Source organism: Sceloporus occidentalis, unplaced genomic scaffold, assembly GCF_023333645.1.
Source record: "Sceloporus occidentalis isolate IW3139 unplaced genomic scaffold, rSceOcc1.0.p SCAF_96, whole genome shotgun sequence".
NCBI lineage: Eukaryota > Metazoa > Chordata > Lepidosauria > Squamata > Phrynosomatidae > Sceloporus > Sceloporus occidentalis.
The window spans coordinates 1,253,973-1,275,452 of NW_028317076.1; the positions used below are offsets into that span (position 1 = coordinate 1,253,973).

At 40.7% G+C, this 21,480-nt stretch overlaps 1 protein-coding gene across 1 annotated transcript; it reads right to left on the reverse strand.

The window, feature by feature from the left end:
• Positions 1-1,470: 1,470 nt before the first annotated feature.
• Positions 1,471-12,883, reverse strand: LOC149284254 (lysine-specific demethylase RAD23B-like). Its single transcript, XM_089496947.1, has 10 exons — positions 12,818-12,883; positions 10,867-10,948; positions 10,397-10,476; positions 9,614-9,891; positions 8,979-9,034; positions 8,074-8,201; positions 7,618-7,759; positions 3,323-3,450; positions 2,548-2,715; positions 1,471-1,584 (listed from the first exon to the last, which is right to left on the reverse strand). The coding sequence occupies exons 1-10, from the start codon at positions 12,881-12,883 to the stop codon at positions 1,471-1,473; spliced, it is 1,242 nt and encodes a 413-aa protein (XP_089353073.1).
• Between the last annotated feature and the right edge of the window lie 8,597 nt (positions 12,884-21,480).

Genomic DNA, 21,480 nt, shown 5'->3' on the forward strand with positions numbered 1-21,480 from the left:
GTCTGGTCCAGTTTATGGTTCGACTTGATTTGAACACGTGTGCCATGATTTCATTGTCCAAAATTAGCAAGGCCATAATTTGCACATCTTCATCACTCAAACATTCCATTTTTGTCCTGTTGAAAGTTTCATGCTCAATAACAATGAAATAAAAAAAAAAAAAATCACAACAGTAAAGAAATATACATACAAATGAATCCTAACAAATAAATGTGAACACGTAACATACAAGGAGAATGTTTAATGTTGTGCATAACTTTTGGAGGGGGGAGAATTATCTATCCAATTTCCCATATAAAAGCATTAGACATACACTAAGTGTTTACAATGTAGATTTCAACATGCTCTCTATGAAAATATCACACATTTTATTGTGCTGCCAAATTCTGCCATGCCAGCGTCATCAAAGCAGGGAACATCTTGATGGAAGTAGAATACCAGGTGCAAAGAAACCCTATTTACGATATAAGGAGTAATCTTCCTTTTAAGTAGCAGTAACAGTGAATTGCAAAACATGCTACATGTATGTAGTTCTAGGAGAGTACATAGTGTTAGGGTGAGAAGTCTGCATTTTCTCAGCTGACACAGATAAAGAATAATAACTGAATAAACATACTTAACACACAAATGGGATGTATCAAAACCATGCAACGGCTGTTTAACAAACCTTTACGGCTGTCTAGAAGTGATCAGCAAGTGGGAAGCTAATCAGATTTGAACCTCTAAACTGTCAAAGGTGGGGAAAAGAAAATGAAAAGGCAACTGGAAAATTGCTTCATTCAGTTTGCTAAATCAGATGTGGGCACTTTGCACTCAATGAACAGGGCTTAGTTTTGAATTTTGTTTTTCTTTTTTTATTGGAAGGAAAGATACTGAACTTTTCTTTCACATCATTTCCTCTGTCAAATTGTTTCTGTGCATTAACATATGTGCTTTCCCCTCTTCAGAAGCAGCAATCACCTATTTTTTTGCTGGCATTGCAAGCTTCCACGTAAGGTTATACCCCATGTAACCAGGAAGCACACAATTTTCCCTGTTAGCAAGGGCTTACTCTCAACACCAAAGTTTAAGTTAAAGAAAAAAAAGGAAGCAGGGCATTACACTAAAATTCTGGATATAAGTAGGCTAATAAAGAGGAGAGATCTAGAGAATATATCTTATGGTGCTTAAGGAATAAATGCTTGCTGAAGCTGTATTTTCGTTGTATATTTTTTTTTTTTTTTCTCTTTTTCTCTTCATAATACAGTCTGACTTCAATAACTGCTCAATTAAAGCAGATTTAAGTTTTTAATTTCATGTTCTAGTTTCTCCATTACTTCCCCAAAACCCCACCCCCCCCTCCCATTTTTTTTTTCTACCGTACACCAAATTATTGTGGATATGAGCCCAAAATCATCCCAGTAAATCCAGTGAGCAAAGTTAGTGTAATGCACTGGTGTGAAGCGAGATAAAAAATATAGTCTCTTCTTTTCAATCATCATCAAAATTTTGCTGTAGGAGGAAGTTGGCAGCCAGATTTTCATTCTTCTCACAGGCAAAATAAGCTTGTATCACCAGTCCTTCTGGAAATCCTAGAGCTTTTAGCTAGAAAGAAAAAAATAAGAGTTTAATGCCTTAATCAAGTAATAAAAAATTAACAATTATTGGTGCTAGTATGGAAAAAAAAACACCTTAATTTTGCATAGGATATCTACTACAGAGTAGATGCTGTTGCTGAACAATATAACTGATTTGTTTGGCAACATTCCCTGATTAAAGTACAATGAAGAAATAGTTTAAAGGGTCACATCCATTCCTTCTCAGATTGTATGCTATATTGTTTGCACTATTCCCTGTGAATTATGAATATAGATCTTTGGGGATGCTGGCAAGTGTTATCACGGTGACTTTTACAGTTCCATTATCTATCCCCCCCACCCAGTTCTAAACACTTAGATCAATAGGCAGGGCTCTGTTGTTCTGTTGTACCTGTAATCAGCTATCAAAGAGAGTAAACAGATACCAATATGGTCTGGACAGACATCGACCTGAAAGGAATGCCAGATCATGTGATTGGGAATTCAAGCTCTTGCCATTACACTTGATCTGTCAGCAATTCTGATTTCTGCTGACAGGGGAGAGTCCAGGCTTTCTTTTAGACAGCCTGATCTCATGCAAAAGTGCATGCTGCTGACAAAAAAAACCCCCTGGATGTAGGTATAAATCAGGGGTCATCTTGACCCCTGCATATGCCCATGAAGGACATTAAGCAGGGGAATAAACAAATAACAGGTTTATTGAATTCGTATATACTATGTGTTCAGACACACAAAATAATAAAAAATAAAAAAAAATGCGGTTTAATTTAAACCAAAACATGTACCTGCTTTCAGGCTGCTGTCCTGTTGGTATTGTGTCATGTGCCCTTTTTTATTATTACTAAAGTTATTACAATAGCATGCCTAACCATTCTGATTACAAGGTTAAAATCCAATCACAAGTGACTTAATCCAAATGATTATTAAATTTTTCTTAGCTTTCCAACACCACTCTATGAGAAACACTTACCCTTTCTATAGCTTCTTTTTCCTGAGGTGTAACTTGAATGTAGTTCATATGACCACTTCCTGCCTCAGCTACTACTCCTCTTCCACCACTGCCACCTCCACTCTGACCCGATTCAGGGACTGGATCATTTAACATCTGAATAAACTGTTCCTGGTGTTGGCTAATTTGCTGTTAAAACAAATGGAATAAAAACGTGAATATTTCCTCTTAATGCAATCAATATCTTACTATATAAATGTATATATACATATATCCCATACTTCATCTAGAGCCGTTCAATGTTGTCCCTTTCCACTATTTGGCGTGGCTACACTAGCACGCCGAGCACAAGGAACCCCTCGTTCCCTTGTGATCGCGGCAGCGCCACAAGACTTCTGATGGGGGGGGGGGGGGTAAGCTTTCTGGCTTGTCTAGTGGGTGTAGATTACGGTTTAATAATGCTTCTGCTACCCCACTGATTTTAAGCGGAAGGGTTTTCAATTACCTTTACTCCATCATAAACTTTCTTTTGCTTCTCCAAGCCTAAAGTATTAAGCCAGTATCACAACCGTATGCCGAAGAGTCCCATTTAGGACGAAGCAGACGTCCCACAAGTGTGATCTGGCGACTGCAACTCTTTCCTGAGCTCTGTCTAAATAATACAGCAGACATTTGCTCTTAAGGGATCTATGTTTAAAGTGGATGTTAATGGCTGCCATTGTGAACCTTATTTGCATATGCTACCCAGAATGTTGTGTGCTTATTGCTTAATATTCATTTTGACAAAGTAAATTACCTGCAATAGAGAGGGATTCTCGCGTCCAATTTGCTGTAGCAGTGCAGGCAACAAAGAAGGATTCTGTTGAATTATTTGCCTCATCTGTTGAAACTGAGGCTGATTCTGCAAGAAATCAAGTGGGTTTCCTACAAACAAAAAAAACAGCATTCATAAAATCCAAGATGCTAAGCACCTCACAGTAAGATTTGATAAATCAAATAAACGGAGTGAAGATCAAACAACATTGCAACACGTGCAGTGAACGAAAGTGAAAACACGTTAGGGACATTGTTTTAATACACGAAAAGAAATTAGCTATCCCAAATTTTTATGGAGAATGATTGATTGAAAGGCAAATTATATAATCAAAAATAATATTTCCTGGAGCATTCTCAATTTTCAGGAGATATTCTACAGATTGAACAAAGATACTGCGTAAATACTTTATAGGAAGAAAAGGCCACAAAGCATTCTGCAACCAAATATTCTCCAAGAATTGCATGAGATGTGCAGTAGTCAAATGGTAACTGAAGAGGCAGTAAGGCCACAGTCTAATTCTTGTTTATTATCAAGGCACAGATTGTGTAGAGGATTAAGAGTTTTTTTTCCATTTGACCTCAAGTACTAAGGATCTTTGCGAAGCTTCTACGATAGGTGCCTCAGCTGCCAAAGCTACAAGAAAGACTACTATACCATGCATCGCACTTCAAGGATCTCATAGATAAGAACACTGAGGGTTTGGGGAATAGATCCTTTGAGGCAGCAGCTAACTTTAGCCCTTCACTTGCCATTGCCTTGGCCTCCCATGCTGTGAGGTTATGGTTAACTGCACCTAGAGATACCAGCCGTACCACCAATGCAGGCATTGAATCAATCCATCCCACAGCGCAGGCAATGGTGCTTTCACCAGTATCCAGAAGGGAGCTTTGGTGGAACTGGCATTTTGCATCTCCAGTTTCAGGCACTTCTCTTTGGCATTACTTCTGCCCCTCGCATATTTGAAAAGGTGGTATCAGCAGTTATGACATTCCTCAGACAGGAAGGTATAAAAAAGTTATTCCTATGTAGACGACTAGCTGATACCTGCACCTACTATAGAGCGTCTTCTGTCTCATCTTGACAAGACCAAGGATTTTTCTGGGCATGATCCTGGACTCAGATCAGAAGACCTTTCTTCCTATAGACAAATTCCAGTAATTCCTGCAACGGACTCTCCATCTGATGCATTGTGTCGCTTCTGGGATTGATGACTTTGTCCGGCTATGCTGTTCCATAGGCTCTTAGCTCACATAAGACCTCTCTCCAGTTTCCTTTTGACCAACTGGGATTGCTCTGATTTGCCTAGCAGATCAGCATCTTCCTCTGCCAGCAAGAAGAGCTATCTTGCTTCAGGGAGCCATCCCAGAGTCATTCTCCCAATGATCCAGCATTTTTCATCCATCAATTCCTCAAGTCCTGGATTTCCCACAGAAGATATTTGATGCCAGATTAAAACCTGCTACACCAAAAGTACAAGTTGAGGCATTGAGCACTTGCATGGATTTCCATCTTGCTGATCAACCGTAGGTCCAGAGCCATCACCAGACGTCATCCCCATCGGTTCTGCCCTGGCATCTGAATCTAGTCGTTCAGCAATTGTTCTTTGTAGGGAGTTTCTCTGAAACCTTACATAAAAAGCTGTTTTATTGGTGGCAATTACATCACAGAAGAGTTTGTGAGCTCCAGGCAATCTTAATTTAGAAACTTTTTCTCGGATTCCCTGATGATGGAGTTGTTACAGTGCTACCTCCGGAGTTCCTACCTAAGGTAGTTTCTGACTTCCATGCAACTTCCATGAACAGAAAATAATCTTGCCAGCATTCTGTTCAAATCCTAGAGATGCTAAGGAAGAGCAATTACATTCGCCGGATATCTGTCTCGTTCAGAACCTTGCCATAAGTTGAACTCCCTTTTTCTCTCTGCAGGAGTCAGGAATGGAATAAAGGTTTCAAGAGTTTCCAGTAGGCCAATGGATCAAGGCTGTCATCTCTGAATGTTACCTATTGGCAGGAAAAGAACCTCCCTCTGGTCCGAAGGCACATTTGACAAAAGCAATCTCTACCGCCTCGGCTGAACTAGCTTGTGTGAATCGACCATATGCAAAGCAGCTACCTGGAAAAGTGTACATAAATTCACAAGGCACTAACAGGCTTGACCTCCTTTCTTCAGAGGATTCCAAGTTTGGCAATTGAGTCCGTAAGGCTGCTGTTTTGCCCTCTCTTTCTCGCTAATTCTATCCTGGTGCCGCCTAGAATGGCAAGGAAATTGTGACTTCTTAACTATGAATTCCTTTTCCTTGGTGGCACATTTTTTAACCACCCAATAAATTGTTTTCGCATTCATATTTCCGAGTACATTTTAATTACACTGGGGAGTTTTTACTTTTTATCGTGTTACTGCCCTAATATGGTGCCACCATGGAAATGGAATTTCCAGATAATAAATCACAATTTATGAATTATATTGAACCATCTTGCTTGTAAATCAGAAAGTTTCATATGAGACATACAATAGCTGATCCCAGCCAGATCAATATGAACAATCTGGACGGCTGATACATGTCTTTGTAATGGTTCAGTGACATAACAGCCATTTTCTAACAAAAGCATTGTAAATTTTGGCAAACACTCAAAGATAGTGTAAAATGCATAGGACCACTATGAGCGCTAACAAATTTGTGAAATTCAACATTTTAAAATGTATCAGTGTAATGTATTGTTTTATATGATATGAAGTAGGGCTGCAACTAACGATTATTTTAATAATCGATTAGTTGGCCGATTATTTTGTCGATTAATCGGATAAAAAAAATACATTTTAAATTGAAGAAAAATTGCAATAAAAAACGTACAATTTACACTTTCATCTCTTTATTGCAATAGCCTCTCGCTATTCACCTTATTTTACTGACATAATAATAAAAGCTACAAGAACCCAAACACAGTGTTTCTCAAACTAGGTTTCAATACAAAGTTATTAGTAAATATTAATTCATATGTTAACTATTTTTCATATTTAATAAAAACTGAGAAAAGTCTTGTTTACATTTTTTTTTATTTACCAAACTGCCCCCAGTTATGCACATCTGACCCCCAGCTTGCCACTCTGCCCCCATATATGCCTTATACCTCTTATATGCCAGTGATATGCAACTGAGCCCTCTGATATACCTTTTACCCCCAGATTTGTTTTATGCCCCCCTGATATGCCTTATACCCCCTATATGCCACTGAGCCCCCTGATACCTTTTACCCCCAGATATGTTTATGCCCCCTGATATGCCTATATGCCCTGAAATTCATAATACCCCCCATACACCACTATAACTCACCCATACACCACTCTGGCTCCTCCCCCTCCCATACACCACTCTGGCTCCTCCCCCCTCTCATACTCCACTCTGCCTCCTCCCCCTCCCATACATGACTTTGGCTCCTCCCCCCCATATACCACTCTGCCTCCTCCCCCCCTCCCATACTCCACTCTGCCTCCTCCCCCCTCCCATACTCCACTCTGCCTCCTGTGAACCTCCGGTGCTGACAAGACACCAGGGAGCCGCGTAGAGAGGCAGAGTGCCTTATGGGAGGGGAAGGAGCCAGAGTTGTGTGTGGGAGGGTGGCTCCCATACACCCCTCTGACTCCTCCCCCCTCCCATACACCGCTCTGCCCCTCTACCCGGCTCCGTTACTGAAGGCACTTTCACTGCAGCTTCATAGAAGCCTCAGTGTAAGTGAAGGTGAGTAACGGAGTCTGTCTGTGCGATGCAGACCCCCACCGGCTGACAGAGAGGATCATCCTCTCTGTCAGCCGGTGGGGGTCTGCATCGCACAGACAGACTCCGTTACTGCCCTTCACTTACACTGAGGCTTCTATGAAGCTGCAGGGAAAGTGCCTGTCAGTAATGGAGCCGGGTAGAGAGGCAGAGTGATGTATGGGAGGGGGGAGGAGGCAGATGGGAGGGGGGAGAGAGACGGAAGTGAGAGACCGGCCGACAGTGAGGAGAATCCAGGTCCCCTGCAGCGTTGCGGGGGATCTGGATTCTAGTGTTATAATCCGATCTCTGTTTGAGGTCGGATTATATAAGGAGAGGAGTTTTTCAGAGCATTTGCTCTGAAAAAAACCTCTTTTTTTTAAAATCGATAAAAATCTATTCGATTAATCGATAATGAAAATCGTTGACAACGATTTTCATTATCGATTTTATCGATTAGTTGTTTCAGCCCTAATATGAAGCACATTAGTGTAGCAGTACAGTACTGGAAGCACATGATTACCTCCAGTTGAAGGTGTGGTGGGTGTAGTAGTTGTTGCTGCGGCACCTGCAGCCACTGGCAGAGGCTGAGTAGGTGTAGTAGGAGTAGTAAGTGTTTGAGGGGGTTCAGCAACTGCCTGACCTTCACGATCACCAGGAATGCCCTAAAAATACATAAATAGAAGTTAAAGGCCTAAACAGATGTGATAATGAGAATAAAACATAACAAATATTTGCTTGAAGGCCAAGTAAAATGAGAACCTCAGTTTATTTTTACTCCATATGGCCTGCTAGGAGGTATATCTGGTCACTCTCAAATCTATTTCTGATCTGGTTTACTCCCTCCCAAAATGTTTTACTTTAAATTGCTGTCTATAACTAGAAGGCACAGAACCGGTACATAAAGTAATTTAAAGCAGAGCCAGACAGATAGACAGACAGTTCTTTGTAGCCCCATGAATCAAATCTGAGTACCTACCATAAGAAGATATTCCACAGCCCTGTCAGGGTTGTTAAAACTAGCTCTCAAAGCTGCAATAACTTGCTCTCGCTCGTATCCCATTGACATAATCTCAGTTACCATATTCTCGTAAGACTGACCTGTCACTGTAAAAGAGTGTACAGACATGAGGGGTGGCATCAAATACAAACATGTGCATAATGAGTAAGGAATAAGTGTTTACTGTTATTAAAATGCACCAAGCAAATAAACCACAGCAGGCTGAATCCGACTATTTACATTTAAAAGGGTCCCTCATTTGTGATAACAAAAAATTTACTGAATTCATAGTAGTACATTGATGCAGCACACCATATAATATAATTGGTCATTGTAATGAACTGCCAGTTTTTAGTTGTTTACTTTCTTTCGCAGGGAGGCTCCAAAAAGCACACAAACATACCAATGCCAAAATTGCTTTTTTTTTTTTGCATACTTTGCTTTTTTGAATTGGGTTTTGTATGGATTTGTTAAGTTTCCCAACTAAAGCAATATAAAGGAGTTTTTGCCATTTAAGATCATTTTAGTATTACACCAACTGGTAACACAATACTGTCTAAATCTGAACTGTATAAATATGTTGTCATAAAAAAATAAAATTGCAAGAGCTTTATACATCTAGAAAGGAAACAGTCTGTATAAATATATAGCCATCTATAGTAGCAGTCCCAGTATATTTACATCTAAGGAAAAAGAAGGGGTCAACAGGTCTAACTGTAGCATACGGACACTTTAAACAAAGTTGTTGGGTTTTTTTTAATGAAAAGACAATTCGCCATGCAGCAGAGCTCTGATCCAAAAACAATTGGTGTAAAACAGCAGTACATAGACTTTGCTTATTTTGAGGCATCTACAAAACACTGCATTAGCTTTACCAAACTTACCAAGAGCACTTGTGGCATCTTCAAAAATCGATGGCCGTGAGGAATCAGTTGGTAAACTGTAGTAAGAATATATATTAATTTTTAACTTTACTCACATCTAAGAGCTTCATAAACATTCAGTGAGTATTTTACTAAAGATTCCTGGGAAAAGTAACATTAAAACAAAAATTCTTGCATAATCACTGTCCTGTTCTTACACGCTATCTGATACAGCAAGGAGTCATGAGTGAATGACAGATACGAAAAGTATTTAAAAAAAAAAAAAAAAGTGATTATGCAAGAATTTTTGTTTATCACAGTAAACCTACCCGTTTAGATGGCCAAAAACGTAAAAAACGTCAGCATCAGGACACTTCAAGAAATTATATTTACAGCATGCTTTGTATACTGCTACTAGAACTAATACCAAAGAGAACATGTTAGAGTATTTTTTTACTAATACTCAGAGTGTCCCGGGTTACTTTACTTGCCCAAAATATTGCTAAGGTTAGCTTTTTCAGATTTATGCCACTAGGATATATGTATCTACGTATAATATACATTAATATATATATATACATACATACACACACACATGCATACATCAGTCCATATTAGCTAACTAAAGTGGCGTTTCCCTGATGAAAAGATCTCACCTGCACTCAGTTGATGATGGGTTCACCGTCTCTGGTGGGCTTACTGTCTTCTCTTCAGGTTTCTCTTCCTGAGAAACCGTGGTTGTCATCTGTTCAGAAGTGACTTCAGGAGGTGGAGGGATGGTGGGAACAGAAAAAGGAATAGGCAGAGGGACGGGGGCATTGGTTCGTGCAATTGGCGTGTATGTACGCGGGGGTGATGCTGGGGCTGGTGTGACAGTGCTGGATGGCTGGGATGCTGCTGGAGATGGTGCTGAAGGACAAGTTGCTGCTTTTGGCTACATAGAAAAAGAAGTAGATCAGGTTATGAAAAGTTTAATGTTCATACCGCTAAAACAAAAACCTCACCTACTCTACTTATCAGTAGAAAATTCTGCTTATTAGACTGGTTCATTTGTAACAGGTCCAGAACACATACACCATCTACGCAAATTCAGTAACAGAACTAACATGAAGAAAAAAATAGAAGTGTGTAACTTCCAACACAAATAAAATGGAAGCTTTTTCCTTTTGCTGCATGGCACGGCAGAGGTATATTTGGACCATGCCACTAGTGCAAAGGACACTTAGCGCCAGAATCATTTTGTATACATAGTCTCAAATATTTTAAAACAAGTTTAAAGAGTGACCATATAATAACCATAATGGTTACCAATATAAAATATATAAAAATATAAGAAAATTGCTGAAGCATTTACAAAAACCTATCATTCAACTTTAAAAATTAAGCAGCATAAATAAAAAACACACATTTGCACAAATTACAGCTGTGCAGAAACTCACTTTTGTCACCATAACCACTACAAAGTTCTTCTCGTCAATGTTGTATTCTTTAAGGGCTGTTTCATCATTCAGAATTTTACCTGGTGGGACAATTAAGAAAAATTTATTTTATGATAACATGAAAATGTATTTATGAGTATAAAAATTAAGAACAGTATGACAAGTTGTTTTTTTTTTCCTTTTAAATAAAACAAAATGTAAAAACATCAGATTACAGACTTACAGCGGATGACATGAAAAAACACATATACTACATAGCTGCAGGGTAAACAGTCCATAACTTAAAAAAAGAAATGTGATGACAAAAAAAAACACCACATTACAGGCAATTTACGGAAATACCGCTGATTAAAATCATGGCAAATGAAAAAGCCATGTTAAAAAGAAATATGAAAATTATACAGTATATAATATAAAAATAATTACAGGATATTGTTTCATATTTACGTGGGTTGTTTTTTGAGATGTACCTGCATATATTAACTTTTGGCCAGCAACAGGAAATGCATCCTTGCCCTTTTCTAATTCAATTTTCTCTTTCAATGCTTTGACCTATTGGACAACAGAAGAAAAGCAAGATTGTCATGAAACAAGGATCTGCAAGTTATTGGAGACATTAGGAGCCAGTTTAAGGTACGTCCGTAGAGATAGATATAAACAAGACCAGATCTAAAAATCTAGGCGCCATAGCCCGCTAGGACTTTTCCATATATTAAACTAGGCGATATACCAGTCATTAATTTGACGGGAGGCGCAAGGGCCCTCCAGGTAGGACAAAGCTGAGGAACACACAACGAGATAAAACTATACAATTCATTGCTGCTGTGACATCAGAACAATCTGTTTCATTCTACATGTCTGAAAAAAACGAGACAAACAAAATGTAAAATGTTAATCGGTAAGTTTTAAATAAATGTATACTTCAACATGTTATATTATCAAATCTAGGCTATCACCCTGCAAAAAAAAATAAATCTGAATCAACCTTTACTCCATTGTATTTAAATTGTGCTTAAAATGATATTCCGGGGATGTGGAAAAAAAAAAAATACAAGCAGCAAGAGATTAAGGCGATGTGGGGGTAATTGTTTCTGATGAAAAAATAACTGCATTTAGAACAATATTGGTTCTATACGCAAGGCTGTATATTAGTTAAGTGCATTATTGAGGCCATTCTTATACATCCATGATACTTCTTCAACCAGAGAAAAGGTAATGAACGGTACTGTTTTAGTTTAGTGAGGATTAGACACTGCCATTGCATCATATTTTTTTTTTTGTGTGTATAAAAACTAAAAATAGCAGATTTGGCCTTAAATATCTTTACACTAACCCAGCAGTCTCTTGCACTCTAGGCTGCTATGGTGCCAGTACATGAAATAGAGGGACTAGCGCACAATAAGCAGAACGTTTCTCCCAGACACACATACAAGGCTAGGAAGTATTTAATTAGACCTCTGAGTAGCATTAGCAATTTATACCACGATCCATATTCCAATTCTGGACTCACTATCATGCAACAGCCTAGAACAGGGACGTCCAACGTGCGGCTCTCCAGCTGCCGCAGAACTACATCTGCCATAATGCTCTTTCAGCTAAGGGGCTGGCTGAAGAGTATGGGAGATGTAGTCCTGCACCAGCTGGAGGGCCGCACGTTGGACGCCCCTGGCCTAGAACAACTGCCTGACCCCGGAAATAAGAAACCAGGGCCTTCCCTCATTTACACTTATAAAGAGCAAGACTCCAGAGCAGTATCTGGATTATACCTTCACAGCTCCAGGCAGGATACGAGTAAACTCAAAATGTTCAAGAGCAAAAGTTATACTTTTCCAGTTTTTGTTTCGCTGCTGAGTAAACATTACAGAAAATAGCAAAAAACAAAAAAACACTGGTATAGCATGTGAGAATTTATAGGCGGACTTCTAAATGGTGATAATCTTTTGACTGTTGTATTCACTTTGTGGACAACCATGTCGTCCAAGTCAAATCCTGAACACAGTCCAGTTGAAACATGGACCTCAAGCATCCCTTGGAGATAACCACGTGACATCCTAAGTCCCTCTGCCCTACAGCTACTTACTCAACACAATCGCTTTAACACGAGGAAGCGCGCGCCTCAGGCTGCCAGCCAATCAGCACGTGATTTGATCTTGCGCACGCTCACCAGTTCACTTGTCGCGCGAGCTCGTCCCCTAACATGCATGCGCTTTAACCCCGCCCCTCTCCAAAACAGTTAACTCTTGCACCTCCGTCGTATTTGGCAGCGGTGTGGAGGGGCCCAATATATCACATTCAACCCACTGTGCCCTTCACCGCCACATCTCCTGTACTAAACCTAAAGCGCGCTGCGACTGGTGCGATCCTTGCACGGTTAATGAACCCCCTCTTTCCCAGCCCTCGCAACCCGCCTGCAACTATTACCGTTTCCTCCGAGTCGATTTCAATCTTGAAGGTCTGCTGCTGGAGAGTTTTCAAGGTGATCTGCATGGTGGCTGCTGGTTTCTTCCCTGTCAGTCACGTAGTACCCTCCGTGTTTCCCCGGTGTCACTATCCCCGACCTCGGGCCTTGCCAAACTCTGCAGTAAAGTAGGCTGGGTGGCACCGCCTTATCCCCTTCTGAGGTGCAGTAATACCCGTCACCGGCTGCGTCCGTGCCCGCTGAGGCAAACTTTCCCTACGCAGTTTTTTTTCTCTCTGGGTCAATGGCTAGCTATACCCGCGTATCTATAATCCTCGTCGCGGCGGTGATTTCGCTGTCTCATTAGCACGGCCTGTCCGCCGCCATCATGACTCCGCTCACTGCGAGGCGCGCTGGAGGCTTACGCACTGCTCGTGCGCACGCGCTTGGTGCTGGGGGAGGAGCTACAAGGTTGATGGAATAGCATGACGAGTCAAAATCGAGCAGAGCTTCTGTTCTGTCAGCGCTTCGTTGTGTGCCACCAGGAGCTTTCATGCCCCTCAGAGACACACTTGTTTTAAAGTTGACTAGGATTCATTATAAACTAATTTCATTTTATTCTCTTTAAAATGGTGGCTACCGTTTGTTTAAATGTGTTTATTACCTTTATTTCATATAGAGAAGGCCTTTAAGGCCTGAATAGCTAATATGACATGTGAAAGTTATCAGATGTGACTAAAGACGCTGTTGGACCAATATGGCTTTAGAATTTTAACCGGTACGTCCATAGGGGACTGAAGGGGTTAATTATGCATGCACAAATACAACAGCATGTGACCTTCAGGTTATACTTTTTATTGTAAGTGGAATGGGGCTGTGGAGGGGATACGATACGATTTTATAAGAATCTAGCATTCAGGAAAAGCCCTTAGATGCTATTGCAGTTTATCCTTGATTTAAAAGAATGGCTGGCTGGCTGCCTTTAATGTAGTTGTGGAGATACTTTTTATCACTAAGAAGCTTATATATTAGAATTAGTGTTGGCTAAACAATGCCCTGTGTTGAAGTTAAACCCTCTTTCCTCGCTCCCACCCTTACAAAGGTTGTCTAAAAGGAAGGTCTTTCTTTGAATAGATATTTAAAGTGGAGTTCATACATTTTTATTACTAGTATCAGTTTAAAGTAAGTTTTATTTTAAAAACAGTTGTGGATTTTGCATAATATAATGTTTTCTTGGTACCTCAACACTTTACAGCTTACTGATGCATTCCCGCCACTTAAAGTATCTCCTCCTCTCCCCTGTTCTGATACAGCTCAGCATAACCATACACTAGCCTCAGTCCTAGATATGGTTGCGTCTGTAACTGAGCCATTCCCCACACAGTCCACCTCAGCTCTGGCATTCCACAACGACCCGCAGGCCCGGACTGGCCATTGGGCAAACCAGGCGTTTGCCCGGTGGGCAGGGCCGGATTGACTAAGGGTTGAAGGAGCTGCAGCTCCAGGCCCCTACCTTAAAATAGTCAGTCCGGTCCTGACTGGGCCTATGCGGCCTCTACGGACGCATTAAAGCAGGGCATAAGGGGCACCTGCCCCTTAAGCCCACCGCAACTGCGTCCGGGTCTGCCACTCTAAGGGGCCGGGAAGCCCCCACCAGGGCCGGCCTTAGGGGTCTGCGGCCGCACAGGGCTTACATTAAAACATTGGTTTTTTTTAAACTTTATTTAACATCCTCCATGTTAAATAAAGTTTTTGTTAACTTTATTTAACATGGAGGATGTTAAACAAAGTTTTTGTTAACTTTATTTAACATGGAGGATGTTAAATAAAGTTTAAAAAAAACAAACGATGTTTTAATGTAAGCCCTGTGCGGCCGCAGACCCCTAAGGCCGGCCCTGGTGGGGGCTTCCCGGCCCCTTAGAGTGGCGGACCCGGACGCAGTTGCGGCGGGCTTAAGGGGCAGGTGCCCTTTATGCCCTGCTTTAATGCGTCCGTAGAGGCCGCATAGGCCCAGTCAGTCCGGTCCTGCTGCGGGCCCGGCCGCAGTTGCTGCTTGCTCCGGCAACAAGGTAAGTAGGGTGAGGGAGGGGGGTGCAGTGAGAAGGGGCATAGGGGGGTTAGATAGTGAGAAATGGGGAGAGGGGATAGATAGTGAGAGGGGGTACATAGTGAGAAGGGGCAGATAAGATGGGGAGAGGGGGTAGTGTGAATGCGTATGAGAATGAATGAATGAATTGTGTGAATGCGTATGACAATGAATTCATGTGTGGATGAATTGCTTGAATGATTTGTGAGACTGCATTAATGAATGTGTTAATGATTTGTATGAATGAGTAAGTGCAAAGATGGTACATGAAGGGTGGGCTTTAACAATAAATAAATAAAAATGGGCTGCTTGGGCTTAAATGCCCGGGCCTATTTTTTGTCCCAGTCCGGGCCTGCCGACCCATCTCTTTCAAAGGTGTTCACATACCACCTAGAACCTGTGGAGGAGGTCTCTTTCACCGGAAGACTTAACTCATTACAAACTCATGCTCTGTTCCTATGCATTCGCCCTCCATCTCTCCAAACAAACATTTAATTTCATTAATCTTTCCCATAACATCTACTTTCCACCTTTAACACCCTTCTCTGTCCCACAGCACCTCCCTTGCCCTCCAACATCTCCACCCATGAGCTTGCCACCTACTTTAAAAACAAAATTGATCATCAATTCATCAACATCAGGGATGATATTCTCCACCCTCACCTGCTTCAGTCCAGTCACACTTACTGAAGTTTTTTTTTTTTAAATACAAGTTTTTTTATGAGCAAGTGTTAAAATTAACACTGTATCTTCCCAAAAATCCTGACATGTATGGTTTGATGGGGTAAATTGTTTTGGCCGTGGGAAAAAATGACTCAAACAGGACATGGGTCGATCAGATGTCAAAATGAAAATAAATGTGCACTTCCCAAATGTGGCCTTCTAGCCCCCCTCCAAACAACCCTACAGACCCATGCATGGGTGGTATCACTGTACTCAGGGTTTTTTGCTGAACACATATGGGGGGGGTGTTTGTCTGTGACATATACAGTAGTTGCTCAATTATACAAATTTGAATATTAATTTAGGAAAAAGAGAGCCTGAATATAAGACTACCCTGTAGGAAAACAGTTTTACTAGTAAATATTAATTCACAAAAAAATGCATTTCTTGTTTTTATTTCCAAGCCTGCCCCCCAGTAATGCACATCTACCACCCCGATAAGCCTTATACCCCCTTATATGCCACTCTGCCTCACTGATAAGCCTTATACCCCCCATATGCCACTCTGTCTGCCTGATATGCTGTATACCCCCCTATTTGCCACTCTGCCCCCCCAGATATGCCTTATACCCCCCTAAATGCCAATCTGCCCACCCCAGACTTACCAATGCATCTCCAGACTTGTCTCCCGTGCTTCAGACTCCCTCTTGGGGGGTCAGCCGGTGAACGTCTGCGCTACCCGGAACTTCTGCTGCGGCTTCTATGGTGGAGCTCCAGAAGGTAATGTGATGCTGGCAGTCCGTCGTAGAAGCCCCAGTGGAAGTTCCGGGTAGCAGTAGAGGTTGCTGCTAAGCTAAGTGATGTGATTGTGACATCACTGGCATTGATAACATGTTTAAGAGGACCCCTAACCATGCTGCACTGATAACAGTGCACATTTAAAAAAAATATATAAAAAAGATAATAAAAGAAAAAACTTTGACATCCCATTGCCCTAACACAACATCTAAAAGGTATAACCCCCTGCCCCATTCACAACCCCAAAACCAATTATGTAATAAGTATACAAAATGCTACCCTATAGGGTACTATATATAAGGGATGGATATGGCCCTCTAGAAAGAAAAAAAGGATGTGGGGTATTTCTGTAATCAGGAGATGCAGCTAAACAATTGTGGCCGGGTTTCTCTGCTGTAACACACACCCTGTGCAAAAAATATAAACAATACAGAAGTGTTGGTGAAAAAAAGCACAGGAAATAATTTCTGTGGCCACCTTTGACAGTGATTGGTGGCCAAATAGCTGCATAAAGAGTGCCCAAATACCCCTGATACGATAGTCTGGGTTGTCTGCTTTACAAAAATATATATACTTTTGTGGGTATTTTTGGTTTATTTGTTTACAATTAGAGTTGCAGTCCCATCATACCTAATGTAAAAATTCTACGAATAACGTACACCTTATAGTATGTTCCCTAAAAGTGCTAGAAAAGCATGGAAATTCTATATAAATTAGGTATTTCTAAAATCAGGACACCTGAATTGATAAACTTGGAGGGGGTTTTCCATCACTTGTACCTCATTTTGTGAGGATTCAGAGGGGAAAACAAAAAATTAGTATTTTTTTTCTAATTTTCACTAGTTTTTACAAAATTTCTCATCCTAAATTTTCAGCTAATTGACTAGTATCAAAAGAGAGCTCTATCTCTCCTTGGAAAAAAACAATACATAGTTTACATGGGTACACTATTCACAGGAAAGGAGAATAATCGCTGAACCGACATACCGCAAAAAATGGCAAAATTGCTCCGGGACTTGAGGTACCAAAAACCCGTGGGACTGAAGTGGTTAAATTATCCTACTGCTTGTAAACGCTAAAGAATCTGCTGGTGCTTTATAAATAAATGTAATGTAAAATGTTCTTGCAGCTGCATATTTTCTATTTGTGTTTTCTAGCTAATCTTGTAAACACTCTGATTCCTTATCATTCCACCTGTAGCATACAAGTCTTAATCACCTAGCGGCACAGTGACTAATGGAAGTCTGTAAGCATACCCAAATCCAACAGGTCGCGGGAGCAGGGTCTTGAACGCACCGCTCCCCGCCCATTTTCCCTTAAAATGGGGTGTTTCCCACTGCCGTCAGCGGGATCGCCCCCTGATGGCAGCGGGAACGCCCCCCTGATGTCAGGACCGCCCGCTGACGTCAGTGGGCAGTCCTGGCCGTGTCCCGCAAGGGAAGGCTCCGGGTAGCCGGAGCCCAGAAGTTCCCAGGTATGTCTATAAGTCATTAGGTATACATATGATCTGGGTTTGTTAATATGTAACACAGTTACAAAAGCCTCTTTATCGAGCTAAATTGCAAAAAATGCCATTCTTTAGAGAGGTCTGCTTTAAATACACAATTTATGGGGGGGGGGGGGGGGAAATGATCAGTATTTCAGTTTGCCACTCATTCTCCTCTTTTCATCGCCAGACTCAACATTTAGTAAACTGGTGACAACTGTAATGCATAGACACTCAACAAATGTAGGACCTTGCTCACAGAAGCTTATTGTCTAAAGGAAGTCATGTGATTTTTATACAGTATTACAGCTAATATATCTCAGGAGGTTATGGCTTGAGAATTTTAATTGGCTGCTAAGTGTTTAAAATAATTTCAATGGATGAACCTATTTTTCTTTAACTAAATAAGATTGATTATTTACCCATGTGGGACATTGCGGTAAGTCAATATAAAAGGTGCCATCAGACGTTCTTAATTTTTTCAGTTTTTTTATACCGTTCATAGTGCTTCCAGAGATTAGATTGAAAAAATTGATCAATTTGCGGGAGAAATAATCCCAAACTTTTAGGGGTAGAGAAAGGTATGTGGCTAAATGTGAAAAGAGCTTCAAAGAAAGAAATGTTAGGATCTTACATGATATACCTACAAAATATTAATTTAGTAATTTCATGATGATATTTTAAAATCCAATTTGATCTAACTACAACTGCTCTATAAAATTACCTTCATGCGTTCAATATTATGAATAAGAATGAACACTGTGCCTTGAGACTTCATTCAACAGTCTGGTATGCAGCATCAATGTTACTTTAGAAATGCAGCTGCTCTTAGACTCAGCTGGTTATAACACCTGACCCTCGCAGCTGTTTGTACATATCCCTTGAATCTATTTTGTGACAATGTTTCCCTTCGTAAATTATGCACACTATTTGCTATAATAATCAATGAAGTTTACCTGGGCAACAGAGTCCTGTGACAGCCCTGGCTCTGGAGCGCCATAAGTCTGCCAGGTTCAAGGTATGAAAAAGTTGGGTAAATCCAGAGGATCTCTCCAAGCTCCTCAAATCATGTTGATTGATATCCCAAAGCATCAAGTGGAGTTATTTTTTAATTGATCTGCTTATCCATGTGGATTGTTGTTTCTTCTTTTGTTTCACCTGACAGGATATGAGGTCATTTGTCATCACTTAAATGTGAGGGATAAGAGTTTGCAATGTATGTATTTTAATTTATATATATATATATATATATATATATATATATATATATATAATGTAAAATAAGACAATATGTGTAATTTATTTAAAAATAACAATAATTCATTCCAGGACAGTGCTACTTCCAGCTGATTACATTTAGTGATATTTAAGGGTTTGGTATTTAAAGTATTGTTATTAAAACATAAAAAATAACTCAACCAATATTTCATACACATACCGCATTTGCTTGATTATAAGACGACCCCCCAAAATCTGAATATTATTTTAGGAAAAAAAGAAAAAGCCTGAATATAAGACGACCCTATAGGAAAAAAGGTTTACTAGTAAGTATTAATGTAAAGTATTTTTTCATATTTAATAAAAGCTATGATTGAGAAAAAAATCTTTTTTGATTTAATTTCCTTTTATTTGCCAAACTGCCCCCCCAGTTATGCACATCTGCCCCCAGGCTTGCCACTCTGCCTCCCTGATATGCCTTATACCCCCTATATGCCACTCTGCCTCCAGAAATGCCTTATACCCCCTTTATGCCACTCTGCCTCCAGAAATGCCTTTTAACCCCTATATGCCACTCTCCCTCCAGAAATGCCTTATACCCCTACATGCCACTCTGGCATATAAGGGGTTAAAATACATATCATGGGACAGAGTGGCATATAGGGGGGGTATAAGGCATTTCTGGAGGCAGAGTGGCATATAGGGGGGTTGAAGGGCATTTCTGGAGGCAGAGTGGCATACAGGGGGTTAAAAGATATATCATGGGGCACTCTGCCTCCAGAAAAGCCTTATGCCACACATACAACACTCCACACCCCCCACACACACACGAATTACCAGTGCTTCTGACTCCCTGGTGTCTGGTGAGCACCGGAAGGTCATGTGTTGCCGGTGCTGCGGCATAGAAGCTACGGCAGAAGTACAAGCAGTAGCGGGGGTTGTCTGCGTTCATCGATCGGATGTTCGCCGGTTGGCAGAGAAGAGAATTCCCCGCAGTGCCGCGGGGAATTCTTCTCTCTGGCAGCCGAGGAAGGTATGCGTGATGCACGTAGACAACCTGCGATGCTGCTGGCACTTTTGCCAGCGCTCGGTGATAGATGCCCGGTGTAAGTGCCGGCAGCAGCTAAGGTTACCAGACAGGAGAATCCAGGTCCCCTGCAACGTTGAGGGGGATCTGGATCTTAGTCTCATAGTCAGACCTCATTTGAGGTCTGAATAGAAGACGACCTCTATTATAGGACGAGGGGTATTTTTCAGAGCATTTGCCTTGTCTTATAATCGAGCAAATGCAGTATTAATGTGCCACAGAGGCGTTTTGTAGGACTTTATATACAATCATGTGAATATCATTCATTAGATGTGAAGAAGAGGTTTAAAGTCATGGAACTTAAAGAACATGGAATTTTTGTCACTACACATCCATGTTTTACATGTAGATATGTGCTATAAACTGTTTTAGATTCAATGATATTAATGTATTGGGAGATACTTTTGCTAATGTCATGTCTAGACTTAACATATGAAAGGGTAAACATGTTTTTATAAATAACCAGACCATTTGGAACGTCTAGAATTTCATTCTATCTTTGAATGATATCAGCATCACTGTCCTTTCTCCTGCCAAGAGTTTTAAATGTTCAAATGTAATAGTCAGCAATTTATTTTAGGTTCTCATCTTTGAAGACTATCCTGGAGTTACTGGAGGGTAATAAACCGGTTTTAACATGTGCATGGAATCTTCAGGACTGTGGAAGCTGCAAGCCTTATTGCAGCACATAGTCTTTAACTGCAGGATTGGCAGCTGCCCAGCATTGTCAAGGCCACTTGTTGATAACTCTCTAGGGTAAAAGTATGTGACACATTTTGGAAGCTTGCAATCAATGTTAGGGCTTAGAGAAAAAATAGAACTTATCATAAAATAATATTACTGAAAAAGATTACCTCTGTGCAGAGCCAGACTGGGGATGACGAGGCGGACGTGGCACTTTAAGGACGGCAGAGGCCTAATGATGTGAATGCGGCCGATGGCTGCATATGCACAATTGCAATGTGAGGCTGTGTCTGCACATCGCAGCAATCTGCCAATAATGTTGTATTTTTCAGCTTAAAGATATACCTGAATATAATTTAGGGCAGTAATGTTAACAAACTGTTTTGGTATCTAAACAGAATTGTAATATAAAGATTATTTGAAGTGTGGGAGTTTGCAGTTATATGTGGGTCATTCTTTACTATGGGACTTAAAGTTTATGCTAAGTAAATGCTAAACTGTCCCAAAAGGGATATGGGCCCGGCAAACCAATTTCTGAAAACTCCACATTTGAAAACTGAAAAGCGCATGTTCCAGTTTTGGCCCCATATCTTCCCAAAAACATGGCAGATATATGTATGTGAGGCATCACTGTACTCGTGTGATGTTGGTAAACACAAATCGT